This window comes from Microtus pennsylvanicus, chromosome 13, assembly GCF_037038515.1.
Source record: "Microtus pennsylvanicus isolate mMicPen1 chromosome 13, mMicPen1.hap1, whole genome shotgun sequence".
NCBI classification, from domain to species: domain Eukaryota; kingdom Metazoa; phylum Chordata; class Mammalia; order Rodentia; family Cricetidae; genus Microtus; species Microtus pennsylvanicus.
Window position 1 is genome coordinate 44173424 of NC_134591.1, and position 18318 is coordinate 44191741.

The 18318-nt window shown below is 41.0% G+C and overlaps 1 protein-coding gene across 2 annotated transcripts in view; it reads right to left on the bottom strand.

Moving 5' to 3' along the window:
• Positions 1-18318, bottom strand: part of Zyg11b (zyg-11 family member B, cell cycle regulator) — a 53834-nt gene that overhangs the window by 11408 nt on the left and 24108 nt on the right. Inside the window, exons 4-10 of one of the 2 annotated variants that reach the window (XM_075946538.1) lie at positions 16475-16615; positions 13092-13268; positions 6188-6252; positions 4751-4850; positions 4459-4509; positions 1486-1647; positions 1334-1381 (exon numbers count right to left, since the gene is read on the bottom strand). In XM_075946538.1, coding sequence (XP_075802653.1) covers positions 1334-1381; positions 1486-1647; positions 4459-4509; positions 4751-4850; positions 6188-6252; positions 13092-13268; positions 16475-16615 — 744 coding nt within the window. The remainder of the gene's footprint in view (positions 1-1333; positions 1382-1485; positions 1648-4458; positions 4510-4750; positions 4851-6187; positions 6253-13091; positions 13269-16474; positions 16616-18318) is intronic. The other variant, XM_075946539.1, reaches the window with a different exon arrangement.

Sequence of the window (18318 nt, forward strand, 5' to 3'; positions counted from 1 at the left end):
CTGCAGGTGACTGTGATTGTCCACAGGGGACTTGACCTGGGTCTTCTGGAAGAGCAACCAACACTTTCTTTTTCCTTTTTTCAAGACAGGGTCTCACTCTGTAGACAAGGCTATCATCAATCTCACAGAGATCCACCTGTCTCTGTCTCCTGAGTATGGATTTGAGGGGGTGCACCACTACACCAGGCTTGTTTTATCTTTTTAATTTAATAATTATATCTATTTTCCATTTTCTCTAGATGTTCAAAAACAACACAACATCATCTTTCTATATTTCTTCTGGTTGTTTTCTTAGACAGGTCTCACTATGTAGGTTAGCTCTGAATTTACAGATTCACCTGCACTACCACATCAGCTTTCTTCTTTCTTCTTGAGACAAGGTATCATGAAACCCTGGCTATGCAGAAGATGCTTTGAACTTCTGATTCTCCTATTCTTATCCTTCACCTCCCAAGTGGTAAGATTACAGGTGTATGTAATCTCATTCTTATGCTTTATACTCATGGTTTATACTTTCTTTAAACACGCAAATTTATTGTAATGTGGAGGATGAAAACCAAGTTTCATGCATGCTAGGCATGCACTCTTCTAACTGACCTATATCCCCATTTATTTATCGTGTGTGTATGTGTGTGTATGTGTGTATCTCACATGTATAAGTCAGAAGACAACCTGGAGGTGAGTTCGTCTATCATGTGGTTTGAGGATCAAGCTCCTATCATCAGGCTCCTGTAGCACAAATAATAAAAACCCAGTGACAGATATTGGGGTTCAAGCTAAAATCAGAAAAGCAAAGCGGCCAGCACTGGCTCTTACCTCCACTGAAATGGGTGACCTACCTCCACAAATACTCAGACTGAGACTGAGCCCGAGACCTGTCTCCACCCGTTTTATATTCCTCTCTAGTGCTAGGATTAAAGGCGTGCACCACCACCGCCCAGCCTCTATGGTTAACTAGTGTACTAGTGTGCTGCTGGAATTAAAGGTGTGTGTCACTACTGCCTGGCCTGTACAGCTGACTAGTGTGGCTACTTTGCCCTCTGACCTTCAAGTAAGCTTTATTTATTAAAACACAAATAATATATCACTGTAGGTTCTGCAGGGAGTATCCTAACCAACTTGGGCCTGTATAGCTGACTAGTGTGGCTACTTTGCCCTCTGACCTTCAAGTAAGCTTTATTTATTAAAACACAAATAATATATCACTGTAGGTTCTGCAGGGAGTATCCTAACCAACTTGGGCCTTGAGGGCCCAAGCAGCAACTTTCAATGTATACACTCAGACAGAAAATAATTATGCTTTTAAATTAATCAGGAATGGTGTATAACTTACCAAAAGACCTAGAACTTTTTGTTGAATGGATGACTCAGTTGGGAAAGACTACAAAAGAAAGAGAATGCGTAACTATCTAAAGAAACAAATATAACAAATAAGTGCTCAAAGAAATCACCCACATCAGCGGCTAAGTATATTCTCATTCTAACCTCTAGAACTCTCATGAAGAGCTCTAACCCTTGATTTTCAATGAAGTGTCTGCATGTTGTTGGGGATTCATCTGTGAGGTTCCAGAGTGCACTCAAAGTAAATTTCAATGTAGTATCCACTGAATTTTGATTAGTTTTCTGCTTCACTATTTGAAGAAGTTGCTAAGGAAGAAAAAGAGAATTTTTCATTATTGAGTTGTCATAATCTGAGATTACCAATAAGCACAAATCCATGAGGAATATTCTCATAGTTTAAAGCATTCCCTGTAGGGGCTGGAGAGATGGCTCAGTGGTTAAGAGCATTGCCTGCTCTTCCAAAGGTCCTGAGTTCAATTCCCAGCAACCACATGGTGGCTCACAACCATCTGTAATGAGGTCTGATGCCCTCTTCTGGCCTGCAGACATATACACAGACAGAATATTGTATACATAATAAATAAATATTTTTAAAAATAAATAAATAAATAAATAAATAAATAAATAAAGCATTCCCTGTAAAGGTTAAAACTTTGTCTGTCTGTCCATCTGTCTGTCCATCCATCCATCCATCTATCTAGTAGGGGGCGCATGTCCAAGTCACAGCATGTTTGTAGAGGTCTGTGAGTTCCACCCTGTGGGTCCTGGGGATTGAAACAGGGTTGGCAGGAAGCATCTTCTTGCTGAGCCATCTTGCTAGCCCTAGTATGTTTTTGTATTGTTTCTTCAGATAGTTTTGCTATACAACCCAGGGCTAGTCAAATTGACACAAGCTACAGTCACTTTGGAAGAGGGACTCTCTCTCTTTTTTAAAATCATCTATTTAAATTTATTTTATGAGTACTGCTGTGAAGGTGATCCCCTGCAACTGGAGTTACAGACAGTTCCATGTGTTGTTGGGAATTGAACCCAGGTCCTCTAGAAGACTAGCCAGTGCTCTTAACCACTGAGTCATCTCTCCAGCCCCTCAAAGAGGACTCTCAATGAGAAAATAACTCCGTAAGATTGTAGGCAATTCTGTAGTGTACTTCCTTGATTAGTGCTTGCTATAGAAGGCCCAGCCCATTGTGGATGGTGCCTTTTCTGAATAGGTAGTCCTAAGGATGTGTAAGAAAGCAGACAGGGCAAGCATTCCTCCATGGCCTCTGCGTCAGTCTGTCTTTCCTAGATGACAAACTAAGATGAAATAAACTCTTTCTTCTCCATCTGATTTTGACCCTGGTGTTTTATCACAACAACAGAAACCCTAAGACAGCAGCCAAAGCTAGTCTCTAAGTCAAGATTCTCCTTTCTCAGTCAACAATTCCTTAGTCTGGACCTTCATTTTTCCTTCTTATCCTTCCCTTATTTCTATTTGTTTTTCTGTAAACAATAGTTTCGCTAGTACTGTGTAGAACTGAAAACTGGACTATACGAAAAGTACTTATTTGTGTTCTCTCTCCCCTCTCTGTTCCTCCCTTGGTCCCTTTCTCTGTGAGCAGGGTGGATCTCATATCACCTTAAACTCACTATATACCAAGAATGATATTGGACTCCTGTCCTCCAGCATCCACCTCCCAAGTGCTGCAATTGCAGGCATGTACTACCACACGGGGTTATGTGGTGCTGAGGATGAAGTGTGTTCATTTCACACATGGAGCTATATCCCCAGACCTCTGTTTGCTTGCTTGTTTGCTTTCTTTCCTTCCGTCTTTCATGTGTGTGCAATATCTTCTTTTTTATTTTAAACTCATTTTGATTTTGTGTCGTGTGTGTGTGTGTGTGTGTGTGTGTGTGTGTGTGTGTGTGTGACAATGAAATGTATGAAGGACTGAACTTCTGTAGTCAGAAGAGAGCTTGTAGAAGTTGGTTCTCTTCTTCCACCATTAGGTCCCAGGGATTGAACTCAAGTCACCAGATTTGGTGGCAGTTGCCTTACTGCTGAGCCATCTCACTGGTCGTGAACCAACTCTCTTAACTGGTCATAGGATACCATTCTAATAAAGCCTGGGACTTAAGAAAATGAAGAGGGGTTGAAGGGAGGCAAAACTAGTATTTTTTAACTTATAGTTAATAATACTTATAGTATCATTTCCCAGGGACACAAACTAAATTTAAAATATTAAGTAATTTGGTCATAATCAACTTGATAAAAGAGTTAGAAGGCCTAATTCTAACAAATTTCAAGTTTTTTTTTTTTTTTAAGGAAAAAAGGAAAAGGCTGGGCGTGGTAGCTTACACCTGTAACACCCAGACTTAGGAGACTATGGCAGGAGGACTGTCACAGCTTCAAGTCCCTCTTGGGCTACACACAATGGTAAGAGAATTGAAGTTAACATTGGATATTAGGATGACAATAGCTTTGACATGTCTTCTCGTAAGCTACGTCTACTGTAACTAGCCTGGTCTACAGAGTGAGTTCTAGGACAGCCAGGACCATTACACAGAGAAACCCTGTCTCAAAGCCCACAAACCCCCAAAATCAAAACAAAACAAAACAAAAAAAATTGAATACAATCATTTAGAAAAAGTGAATTTATTAAAAATAAAGAGAGAAGCCAGGACAGGGGTGGTTCTGTAGCAGAAAGCCGACTTAGTATGTGTGCAGCCCTGGCTTAGCTCCCCAGAAACACAAACACCTATACCCATATAAACCCACAAAAGACATACCACATTACTTGTCAGGAGGAAAAAAGAAAAGAGAAGAATACTAGCAGGGACTGGGAAGATGACTCAGAGATTACGAGCACTGGCTAATCTTCAAGAGGATCTGGGTTTAATTATCAGCACCCACATGGCAGCTCACAACTGTAATTCTAGTCCCATGGGATCCAATTTACTCCTCTGTCATCCACAAGCACTGGGTCACCTCCACACAGTGCACAGACATACATGGAAACAAAGCACCCATACACGGAAAATAAATACTTTTTTAAAAGTTAAAAAACAACAAGAAACCAAACAAACAAACAAACCAAACCAGTATGTAGTGTTCTAAAAAGAGGGAAATAAACTCACCCGGACAATGAAGAGCTCAGCACCAAGCTGTGCGGTTTGTTCTGTAGAGAGCTGGAAGCAAATATGAGACAAAGTAAATGTCCAAGTACTCATGGGTGTAAGTTTACTATAATTCACCACAACAGCCTCCATAGCTAGACAACCAGCTATTAGCCTCCAATTCTGCAACACTTAACACAAATAAGCAGGCTAGCAAAGAGGTGTACTAACTTTTCTGGCACACAAATGGAAGGGGGCAGTATTAACTGTAACGAGAAACAATTGCCTTCAGGAAGTCATTCAGAAACGTTACCTTAGCAGCCAGGATAGAAATGATGGCAACTGCCATTCTTTGCATGTTTTGATCTTCATGGTTGCAAAGCCACTGCATGACAAGCTTGGCTGCTTCAAACCTGAAAACACAAGAGGGTTTCCTCAATATTGGAGATCCAGGCATAATTTTAGGGAGTCAGGTGAGGGCTAATGCTACAACTTAGGGTGTGGGAAGAGAAGGGAAGCTTTCTCTTAATGAGAGAGAATAACAAATTACCATTAGTGTCTTTTTGGTTTCTTTCCTATGCTGGGGATGGACCCAGGGCCTTGTCTAGACAGAAGCGCTACCAAAGATATAGCCCCAGTCCTTTCTCTTATTTTATTTACTGTAGTGTTTATTATTTTTATCTTCCTTTTTGGTAGTGTGAGTGTTTGTCTATGATGTGCATGAGTGTGCATGCATGCAATGATATCCATGTGGCTGTCAGAGGACAACATTTGAGACTCAGTTCTTTTTTTCCACTGTGGGTTCTAGAGTTTGAACTCAGATGGTCAGGCTTTTGTGGAAAGTGCTTTTACCAGCTGAGCCACCTTGCCAGCCCTTGTTTATGTCTTTTTGAGATAGGGTCTCATGTAGCTTGTAGTTCAGGCTGTCCTCAAACTTTGTAGCCAAACATGACCTTGAACTGCTGATCTTCCTGCCTCCACCTTCCGTAAACTGGGATTACTGGCATGTGCCACCATACCTGGCTCTTTGTTTTTATTCTGAGACAGTCTTAATAAGGTGCCAGGTAGGCTTTGAACTTTTGATTCTCCTACTGGGATTATAGGCCTGCACCACTGTGCTCATCAAAATGATAGCAATGGTGGAGAAGCAGGAGCATAGGGGCTGAGGAGAAAGCTCAGCTGGTAAAGTGCTCGCTGTGCAAGCATGCGGACCTGAGTTGAATCCCCAGCAACCATGTCAAAGAGCTCGGCATGGCAACGCATACCTGTAATCTTAACTCTGGGGAGGCAGAGACAGGAGGATCCCTGGGACTTGATGGCCAGAAGTCTAGCCCACTCCGTGAACTCCAGGTTCAGTGAGAGACCCTGTCTCAAAAAAATAAGGTAAGGAGCAATTGAGGAAGACACCCAACGTCAACCTCTGGTTTTCACACTGATACATTAGCACATGGTGCACACACATATCAATAACAATACACACACACACAAATACACACAAAGACACAATAATGTAGAAATACAGTCAAAATTGGCATTTTATCTTCTACAATAAAACATTTTAGTATTTCAACATCACAGCTTTAAGCATATTCTTTGATAAAAACTTTTAAAAGTTTTTTATACGTGAGTGTGTACACACACACATCTTCTCACAAAGCATGCACACAGAGGTCAGAGGACAACTTGAAGGAGTCATATTTCTACCATGTGGTCCTGGGGACTGAATTCCAGTTGTCAAGCTATTACTTGCCTGTTAAATGGGACATCTTGAAGAATTCGATCACTACAAAGTGAGAGGAGGCAATTCTTCTGTAACTAAAGAATAAAAAGGAGAAAACAAAACAAAGTCGAAAAGAACATCATTCTGTTACCTGTTAACCGAAGACAAGTTTTTTAAAAAAAAATTTAAAAACTATTGTTTAAATGTGTGTAAGGAGAGTGTGGGCATGCTGAGTGCTGGAGATGGAACCCAGGGTTCATGGAAAAGCTCCAGTTTACAACTATACAACTAAGCTATACAACTATACAACTAAGCTATACAACCATACAACTAAGCTATACAACCATACAACTAAGCTCCAGTTACTGTTTTTAAATCTTGAAAAATACAATTTTTTTTCTTGGTTTGAGACAGATCTCTCAATTATATATCTCTGGCTGTCCAGGAACTAACTATGTAGACCAGGCTGGCCTCAAATTCACAGACCTCGCCTGCTTCTATCTCCTGAGGGCTGGGATTAAAGTCATGTGCCACCATACCAGGCTCAAAATTATATTCTTTTTTTTTTTGTTTTGTTTTTTCGAGACAGGGTTTCTCTGTGGCTTTGGAGCCTCTCCTGGAACTAGCTCTGTAGACCAGGCTGGTCTCGAACTCACAGAGATCCGCCTGCCTCTGCCTCCCAAGTGCTGGGATTAAAGGCGTGCGCCACCACCGCCCGGCCTCAAAATTATATTCTTTAAACTAATTCTTTATAAATGCTATCAAAATAAATTGATTGCTTTATGTAAACTTTGTTTTTTAATTATATATTTATTATCTATATAGTGTTCTGCCTGCATGAATGCTTGCACGCCAGAAGAGGGCACCAGATCTCATTATAGATGGTTGTGAGCCACCATGTGGTTGCTGGGAATTGAACTCAGAATCTCTGGAAGAGCAGCCAGTGCTCTTAACCTCTAAGCCATCTCTCCAGCCTAAGAAAATTTTGTATTTTTAAACATGGGAATTCAATTCAGGTTTTATATCAGCATATTAAATTATGATCTTTGAAATGTATTTTGATTTTGCAAGTGTTCTGTCTGAGTATGTGTGTGCCCAGCATGTGTACCTACTGTCCGCAGAGGCCAAAGGATAGCAGTGGATCACAAGGAGGTTGTTAGCCTCTATGCCAATATTGGGGACCAAACCTGGGTCCTTTGTAAGAGTGAGTCTTGGCCGCTAAGTCAACTCTCCACCCCCACCCTATTTTTGTTGTTTGTTTTGAGACATGGTCTCATGCAGCCTAAACTGGCCTCTAACTTACTATGTAGCTGAGGATGACTTTGAACTTTTAACCTTCCTGCTTTCACATCTGAAGTGCTGGGGTTACAGGCAAGCAAGTGTATACCCTACTCCAAGAGACAGAATCCTGGACTTTGTATATTCAAGGCAAACAATCTCTCAACTGCGCTATATTCTTAGGTCCTGGTATTTACATCTCTCAGGATGCTTTCCTAGTTTTCAACTGCCCTAACTGCCTCTTCTTGAGCTCCCAGCAGTGCAGTACTACTTAGCTGAAATGTCTGGAAGCACAAACACCAGATTTCAGAGCTTTTAATGTAAGGCAAGATTTCAAAGAGCAGGTTCTGTTGGAGCCATTATATTGAAAAATGGTTAGGAAAAACAGTGGACCTATTATGGAAATAGGTAGGCCACAGTAGGCAAGCAGCTTGTGACCAGAGTGTAGGAAGGACAAGCATTTAGATTTGGAAACATCTCCAGGCAGCGATGGCGCACGCCTTTAATCCCAGCACTTGGGAGGCAGAGGCAGGTGGATCTGTGTGAGTCTGAGAACAGCCTGGTCTACGAAGAGAGTTCCAGCTAGCTAGGACTACGCAGAGAAACCCTGTCTTGAAAAAACAAAAACAAAACAAAAACAATCTAAACAAAAAGTAAATAAATAAATAATTGGGAACATTACCAATTGAGCAGACCAAATATAAACATCCAAAATCTGAAATGCCCTAAAATAGGAAGCTCTCTGAGTAACACATAGGCATCAAACATCGAAGGTTTTTTTCCCGTCTATGATTTTGAATTTTGTTTTTTGCTTTTTTTTAATATCTATCTATCTATCTATCTATCTATCTATCTATCTATCTATCTATCTATCTATCTACCTATCTATTATATATACAATATTCTGTCTGTGTGTATGTCTGCAGGCCAGAAGAGGACACCAGACCTCATTACAGATGGTTGTGAGCCACCATGTGGTTGCCGGGAATTGAACTCAGGACCTTTGGAAGAGCAGGCAATGCTCTTAACCACTGGGCCATCTCTCCAGCCCTGATTTTGAATTTTGACATTAGGGTTCTTAAGCTGACTTGTTTCTTAGTATTCACTGTGTTGTGCTACATTATGTGTTTTTCTATCTGAATTGCAGACCTGGTCACAGGGGCACATATCCTAAACTGAATAAAGAGACACTAAGCTTAACTGAACTGATGGCTTAAACTGGTAACAGAGAAAAGCATCCCTGCATCTGACTGATGCTTTATTCCTTCTGCAAAACACCATAAGCAAACAGAGAAGATGACATTTGTTACAATCTCCAAGTTGAAAAATCTGAAATTTTGACTTTTGTGGCTCTAGCCTCAAATATGCAAGTATTTAAGAATTTTGTATACTGCCATTCACCAAATTTGGCTATCGCTGGCCTAATCCTACACTGTCCTTCCTACATTCTGGTCACAACAACTCGCCCTCTGGAATGGCATGCACATTCCATACAGGTCCCACTGCTTTTCTTACCCGTTTTCCAAGATGTGACTCCATCACTTGTTCTTGGAAGTCTCCCTGTCCCTGTCCATACACCATGTACCTGACAGTACTACTCACTTCCCTCAATGGCCTATGGCATTCAGTTCAAACAGCTGAAAAATAAAATGCTCGTAACAGCATCCAGCAGCTGCAACTTTTCCTTCTGTGAGGGGTTTCCTTATTTTGACAGGAGTCTTGCTAGGTGGAGCAGAATAGCCAGTAACTCCTGGGCTCAAGAGATCTTCTTTCCTGAACCTCTCTAGTAGCTGGGATTACAGGTACATAACAGCATGCTATCTAAATATCAAGTCCTTTTTTCAGATTTATTTATATAATATCTGTGTGCGTGCGTGTGTGCGTGCACGTAGGTATACACAGGTACCATGTGTGTGCTCTGCCTGTACAGATCAGAATAGGGCATCGAATTCCCCCTGAAGCTGGTTTTACAAGTGATTGTTAGCTGCTATGTAGGTGTTGGGAATACATCTAGATTCTCTTAAAGAGCAGAAAGTGCTTTTAACCACTGAACCATCTTTCCAGCCCCATAAATTAAGTAACATTTAAATGTTCTATTTTAAAACAATTTGCTGGGCGGTGGTGGTGCACATGTTTAATCTCAGTACTCAGAGGGCAAAGGCAGGCCAACCTAGTTTACAGAGATAGCTCCAGGACAGCTAGGGCTATAGAGAGAAACCCTGTCTCAAAAAAACAAAAATAGGCCTGGAGGGGGCTGGAGAAATGGCTCAGCGGTTAAGAGCACTGACTGCTCTTCCAGAGGACCCGGGTTCAATTCCCAGCACCCACATGGCAGCTCACAACTGTCTGAAAATCCAGTTCCAAGGGATCTGACACCTTCACACCAATGCACATAAAATAAAGATAAATAAATCATAAAAAAAAATAGGCCTGGAGAGATGGCTCAGAAGTTAAGAGCACTGGCTGCCCTTCCAGAAGTCCTGAGTTCAATTTTCAGCAACCACATGGTGGCTCACAACCATCTATAATGGTATCTGGTGCCCTCTTCTGGCCTGCAGGCATACATGCAGGCAGAACACTGTGTACATAATAAATAAACCTTTTTAAAAAAAAGAATCAAAAATAAATAAATAAATAGCAATTTTATTTGTGGTATGAGTGGTTTGATGTGTATGAATACGTGGGAGCCAGAGGTATACACTGGTACTCTTCCACTATTATTCTTCATCTTATATTTTGAGACAAAGTCTCTTACTGTGGTGGTTAATCTCAACTGTCAATCTGATGTGATTTAGAACCACTTGAGGGATGGGCTCCTGGGCATCTCTTGCAGGGTTGTCTTGATTAGGTTAACTGATGTGAGAAGACTCACCCACTGTAGGTGACATCATTCCCTAAACGAGGACCCTGTACTGTACAAAGGGAAAAGGTGTGCTAAACACTAGAAACCACCACTACCACCATCCAATCCTCCTGGTCCAGGATATTCCCCCAACAATGGACTGTAACCTCAAACTATAAGCCAAAGTAAATGCTTCCTTCAGTTGATCTCGGCAGAATATTTTATCACAAACTGGAAAAGTAAATAATATATTTACTGAACCTGGAACTAAAGTTTCACCTAGACTAGTGGCCAAAAAACTCCCAGGATCCACCTGCCTCTGCCCCTACAGTGCTGGAGATCTGAACTCAGGTCTTCCTGACTGTGCAGCAAGTACTTTACTCAATCTCTCAACTCCCTAAATGCTATTAAATAGACAACATATTTATAAAACACATTTATTATAAGGTAGTACCTCTTAATCTTTAATAGATAGACACCACTTGCCTAAGAATTATTTTGGAGGGGATGGATTTGTGACAGGGTCTCCTTTATCCCAGACTGGCTTGAATTCACTACACAGACAAGGATGACCATGGATCCCTGCTCTTCCAGCTTCACCTCCTAAGTGCTTGCATTACAGGAATTTACCACATTGGCCTGCACAAATTTTGTATTTAAAAGCCTTTAACTTTGAATATATTATATTTTAAATAACTTCAAAAACTACAACATGTATTTCTTTTTTGTTTTTGGTTTTTGGAGACAGTGTTTCTCTGTGTAGGCCTGGCTGCCCTGGTACTTTCTCTGTAGATCAGCCCGGCCTCAAACTCAAAGATCTGCCTGCTTCTGGCTCCCAAGTGCTGGGATTAAAGACATCTGCCACTATCACTCGGTCTACGTATTTCTACCTTTAAATAGCACTGGATAAAAATGATATGGTGCACAGGTCTGCCTGTGATGCCAGCACTGAGAAAAGGCAGAAATTACGCCCGTTCTCAACAGAAATACTAATAATTAACACACTGGGTAACTCTGATTTTTTTTCAAGTGAGTACATGAAATCATATATGTAGGCTTCTGCAGAGACTGATCTAAGTTGTGGTTTGCAGCTGCAACTGATAGTTTCTTGCTAAAAGGCTACACTTCCCAGCTTCCCTTGTGAACTACAGAAATTATTTCTGCCCCATAAGGGGCTGTATCCCATCTTCCTCTGTAGGCATTTCAGCCATCTACGCATTCTAGCATTCGAGTGACAAAAATGCTACTTTGCTGTAAATAAACATGGTACCACCTAGAACCAGACCAAGCCTCTCTTTCCACCTTCATCCCTCTAGAGCTGCTTTTAATAATCTAACACTAAGTATTATACTTTGTTTTGAGACAGGGTTTTTCTACTTGGCTCACACCTTTAATCCGTGGCTCAGGAGGCAGACCAGGGCGGAGTTCTGTGAGTTCAAGGCCAGCCTGGACAATTGAGGAAATTCCAGGACAAGCATAAAAGCAGGAGAGAACCTGTTTCAAAAACCCCAAGCAAACAAACAAACAAACAAACAAACCAGAATGGCCTGCCTCTGTCTCCTAAGTGCTGGGATCACTGGAGTTAAAGATGTGATTAACTACCAGGCAGTGGGCACACCTCAGAGTTTGGGAAGCAGAGGCAGGCAGATCTCTGATTCCAAGGCTAGCCTGGTCTGCAGAGTAAGTGGACAGCCAGGGCTACACAGAGGAACCCTTCTCGAGAAACAAACAAACAAAACAACAAAAAAGACCACACCCAGCCATTCACTACTGTTTTTAAGAACTCTGTTGTACGACTAACACCAGATTAATACGTTTTCGGTGCTTCTAACTTTTGTCATTATATATGATATTTGTACAGATTTTTTAAACAGATTAGCAGATTTATCAAGATATAATTCACATAGTATACAATCCCTGCTTTGAGTGATTTTTTTAGTCTATGCACAGAGTTACAAACCTATTATACCACAATTAGTTTTCACACAGTTCCTTTTTTTCCTAGAGACAGTATCCTGTAATCTAACTGGGCCTCAAACCTGCTGTGTAGGTGAACATGCTCTTGAACTCCTGCTCTTCCCGCTGCCACATCCTGAGTTCTGAATTACAGCGAGACACCACCATACCCAGTTTTATTCAGTGGTGGGGATTAAACCTGGGCTCTGTGTATTCCAGGCAAACATTCTATCAATTGAGCCACATCTCTTGTTCAGTTTTTAGCATGATTTCCTGTCTCCAAAAGAAATCTAGTTGAGGATGCAATTTAATGACAGAGTATCTAACATTGGCCAGACCCTGGGATTGAGTGTCAACACTGAAAACAAAAACCCACATCCATTATCTATTACAATCACTCCATTTTTCCCCACCCTTACTTCCTAACCTTTTATTCTGAATTTATTTTTCTCAGTTTTCATTTGTTAATTACACCAATACATTTTTGGTTCTGTTTTTTTGTTTTCATTTTCTCTATGTATTTTTGGCACTTGCTATATAGTCCATGCTATCCTTAGACTCAGAGAGATCACCAACCTCTGCCTCCCGAATGCTAGGAGTAAAGGGATACACACACCATCATGCCTGGAACACCAATAAGTTTTAATTTTGGGCATGGTGATGCATACATAATCTCACTACTTTGGAAATGGACCTGGAGGTTCAGGAGTTCAAGACAGGTTGGGTTACAAAAGGTCCTGCTTCAGAAGAAGAAAATAACCAACAAGAAGGCTTAGTTATTAAATTGAACTGTTATGGAAATAGGAGGCAGTAAAGAAGAATCTAAGAATATCTGAGTGGGAATTCACAGGTGCTTACCTGCTGGTGATTAGGAAAATGTTCCATGGCCTTGAGCAGCAAATGGGTTACGTCAGCGAGGAGCCGGACAGGCATGCCTAAAGCAAGGTCCTGCTTAGTTAAGTTAAACACACAGGCACTTGCAGCCAGTTGCACAGGCAAATTCATAGGATGGTTTCTCATCCCAGTAACCACAAGCTGAAGCAAAACAAAACAAAACAAAACAAAACATTTAGTCCTATTAATTCCATAAACACAAACCCTCTTTATATAACAAGGCTGTGTTGCTGTTCTAGGTAACTTCAAAGACACGTTCCTAAGTCAGGAGCCTAAACCGATTCCCAAACTTCCTTCCTTGACATGCTGTCAGCTGGAATGCAATAAAATCCATCCTCTTAAGGACTATATAACTATTCTTCATTTGTCTTCTTTCCCTTCTAAAATCTTCTCCACTCTTCAATTCAACTGAAAACTTAGCTTTCTTTAAAATTTATTTTATTATTTACTTATGTGTGTATGTGCCCTCACAAGAACCAGAGAGGGTGCCGGATCCCTCAGAACTGAAGTTACAGGCAGTTGTGAGCTGCCTGATGAGAGTGCTAGAAACCAAGCCCTGGAGGTTCTCCAAACAGCAGCAAGTGCTCTCAATTAACCACTGAGCCCTCTCTCCAGCCCTGGAAAACCTAGCTTTCAACCACACAAAGAACACTCAAGTAACTAGAAAAGAAACTTCAGATTCTGACTGCCCATGTATTCTCTTTACCAGGATACAGAAATCCATATGGCACCTTGCCAAACAATGATCCCAATCCTCTCTAAAGCTGATCCTTCCACGGATATGCCAGATCATTTCCTCGTCTGTCTACTCAAGAAAATAATTACCCTCTATGTCATTTTTTAAATTCTGGATTGGAAAGATAGACATATTTTAAAAGCTATTCATTTAAGGGGTTGGAGAGATGACTCAGTGGTTAAGAGCACAGACTGATCTTCCAGAGGACCCAGGTTCAATTCCCAGCACCCACATGGATCTGACACATTCACGACAATGCACATGAAATAAATTTAAAATAAATGATAAAAAAGCTATTCATTTACAAATAAGGGAGCACTGAACTTGCCTGTAACTCCAGTATTAGGAGCTGAGGCAGGAAGACTATAGATTTGAGGCCAAGCTGGGTGACATAGCAAGATCCTGTCTAAAAAACCGAAATTCTCCTTTAATCCTATTTCTTTAACCAACTGCCATTTTTCCCCTTTGCATTTTTTTACAGCAAAACTCTTTATGTGAATGGGCTTTAATCTTTAAACAAATGAATATTTCAAATCAGGGCTAGAGATCTAGTCCTCTATGCTTAGTTTTATAGAAGTCAAAACTGAAGCTGGGCAATCGTGGTAAACACCTCTAATCCCAGCACTCGAGAGGCAGAGGAAGATGGATTTCTGAGTTTGAGGCCAGCCTAGATTATAGAGTGAGTTCTAGGAGAATTGGGGCTTTAAGAAAAACCAATTTGTTTGTTTACCTATTTATTTTTTTCAGGACAGGGTTTCTCTGTGTAACAGTCCTGGCTTCCCTGGAACTAGCTCTTGTAGACCAGGCTGACCTCGAAATCACAGAGATCTGCCTGCCTCTGCTTCCTGAGTGCTGGGATTAAAGGTGTGTGCCACCACTGCCCGGACAGATTGATTGATTGATTGATTGATTGATTGATTGATTGATTATGTATAAAGAGTTCTGCCTGCATGTATGTCTGCACACCAGAAGAAGGTACCAGATCTTATCATAGATGGTTGTGAGCCACCATATGTTGCTGGGAATTGAACTCAGGACCTCTAGAAGAACAGCCAGTGCTCTTAATCAATGGACCATCTCTCCAGTCCCAGCCAGGACTTTTTTATCTGGTGAAAAAAATAAAAGAGAAGAGAAGGAACAAAAACTGGAAGGGGGCGGGGAGACAAAGCAAATACCAGCATCTACTAGTTTATATGGAGGAAGTGACAGGCATTAGTGAAAATAATAAAATGTTACAGTTCCTACCCAAGCAGTCCATTCAAAAATTTAAGACACTTAGGGGATCAAATCAGTTCCGGCTCTGACACAGGCCCTCAGTTTCACAATTTATAAAATGGAAAATAAAATCCAACTCTTCAGATTGTTCCCACTAACTGAAAAAGTCTCTTTACATGTGGGTGCTAGGAATCAAATCTGGGTCTTCTGCAAGAGCAACAAGCAGGGCTGGAGAGATGGCTCAGAGATTAAGAGCACTGGCTGTTTTTTGGCTGCTGTTCCAGAGGTCCTGAATTCAATTCCTAGCAGCCACAAGGTGGCTCACAACCACCTATAATGAGATCTGGTGCCCAGGCAGAACACTGTATACATAATAAATAAACAAGCAAACCTAAAAAAAAACAAAACAAACAAACAAACAAAACCCAGAGTACTCTTAACTTCCGGAGCACCTCCCCAGCCCCAAGGCTCTCCTTATAAAGCCTAGGTTGTTCTTAAACTTGCTATTTAGCTCACCTGGGCTTGAACTTGTAACCTTTCTGCCTCAGTCTCCTGAATGCTAAGAGTTATGGCCTAATACCACCATTTCCAACTGAATCTGTGTGTGTGTGTGTGTGTGTGTGTGTGTGTGTGTGTGTGTAAATACTGGGGAATAAATATAAACATTAGGGCTATGCATCCATTTTAGGAAATGCTCTACCACTGAGCTATAGCCTCCATTCCTCACTTTGTATATAACCTATGCTGGCCCTGGGCTCACTCTGTGATACAGGTCAAACATGAACATGTAATCTTCCTGCATCTGCCTCCTGAGTAATTGGGATTATAGGCCCAGTTAAATATTCGTGTTTGTTTATTTATTTTTAGGACAGAATCTTTAATCCCAGCATTTGGGAGGCAGAGGACAAACTGGTCTACAAAGTGAATTCTAGGATAATCAGAGCTACATGGAGACACAGTCTCAAAAAAGAAAAGAACCCCCCTACTGCCCCCAAAAAGAATTTTCTTTCTTGGGTGGGATATATCTTAGTTGTGAAGTACTTGTCTAATATATGGAAAGCTTTGTATTTAATCCCAGTATAACAGAAAAATGAAAAAAAAATCTTTTTCAGCTTTCAAAAACATCTTAGCTGGGCAATGGTGGTGCATGCCTTTAATCCCAGCACTTGGGAAGCAGAGACAGACAGATCTTTGCAAGTTCGAGGCCAGCCTGGTCTACAGAGAGAGTTCCAGGACAGACTCCAAAGCTACAGGGAAATCCTGTCTGGGAAAAAAAACAAAACAAAAAAAACAAAACAAAACAAAGGAGATAGACAGAGAGAAAGATAAAAATAAAGGTCAAAACACACAAAATCTACTAGTAATTTCAATTTTTTTCACCTGTTTTTGTTCTTACCTTTAAGATTTCTGGCTTTGTTTTTTCCATCACATGAGTCAAACTAAAAAGATGAAACAAAGCTTCCCGGACAAAAAATGCCCTTTCACTGTACCGCCTTAATGCTTCTGCAATCTGAGTCTCGTTGGCTTCTCCAGACACCTTTGAACAGCCAAAAGATGAGTGTTTAGCATTCTTCTCACCCGTACCTTTCTCCATCTTAACATCAGCTGGAGAGATGGCGCTCAGCATAACTAAGGCTTGAAACACATGAGAACGCTTCCTAACCCACCACAGCCATCATCTCCAGAGACACACTGGACTAAGAGCCCAGCACAAGCCTGTAGGTATTTCCTGCCCAACACCTAAAATAAATCTCAAGACATTTCACGCTCCATCAGGCCTTGCTGTCTCACTGAGGCTTTTAAGATGCCTCTTATGGAAAACTCATCCCTTAAATCATCTATTGGGATTACTGGCCTTTCTCCATGATGCTTCAGTCACGCTCTATCTCAGCAAAAGGTCATCACATACAATGTCAACTTAAAACTTTCTCTCTTTGCTTAACTAATTTGTACTAACCCTTCCTAAATCAATCCAATCTTAGAGAAAGCCTTGCTGACACACCAATCTCAAACCAGGTTACCCCCAAATTTCATTTTCCTAGTTATGATTCTCCCACTTTACTGACCCATGTACCACTCAACATATGTCAACAGTGACTAGCATTATGCATGGCTCAGAAGGAACACTTATTATGTATGCATCAAATAAACCTTTAATTTCCCCCAGATCGATCAAGCGCCATAAGAGGGTTTATTCAAAATGGAATCTAACTTAATTTATACAGGTAAATACACTTATGTTACACTGTGGTTCAGGGAGCACTGCGCAAACACACAGGTAAATACACTTATGTTACACTGTGGTTCAGGGAGCACTGCGCAAACACACAGGTTAATACACTTATGTTACACTGTGGTTCAGGGAGCACTGCGCAAACACACAGGTAAATACATTTATGTTACACTGTGGTTCAGGGAGCACCATGCAAACAAATACAGATAATAAAAAGTAACTTTATAGTCAACCTGGCAAGAGAAAAAGAAATGATTAAGATACAGGACTGGTGAGATAACTCAGTAAGTACCAAGCCAGCATGAGGTACACCAAGACTCTATCCCAACTCCTAACCCTTCAAAAAGAACAGAAAGAAATATGGACTATGAACATGTGTAGCCAAAAAATAAAACAATTCTGAAATTCTACTCTGAGGAGAACTGTAAAAGTCAAAAGGACTGTTTTTTGTTTGTTTTGTTTTGTTTCTGACAGTCTCACTATGTATCACTGGCTGATCAAGAGCTCTTTGTGTAGACAGGCTAGCTGTAAACACACAGTGATCCACCTGCCTCTGCCTTCCAAGTGCCGGAATTAAAAGTGTGCACCACCATGCTGGGCCAGGAGACACATTTAAAGGAAAAGAAAAGGAAGGAAGGGCCTATGAGGCAGATCATTGATTTGGAAAGGGACCTGCCATCAAGCATGAAAACCTGAATTTAGTTCCTGTGACCCACATAGAAGCAAATCCTGCAAGTTGGCCTGTGACGACCAAACATACTATGGCACATATATATGAATGTATTCATATTTATAATAGGAAAAAAAGGGAAGAAAAGAGAGGATTGCTGGGCGTGGTACAAACCTTTAATCCCAATAATTAGGAGGCAGAGGCAGGAGATCTCTGAGTTCAAGGCTAGCCTGGTCTACAGAGTGAGTTCCAGGTGAATCAGGAGCTATAATGATACCCTGTCTCAAAAACAAGACAGGTGAGGGAAGATGGGCACAAGATTGCATGCCTTTAAGTC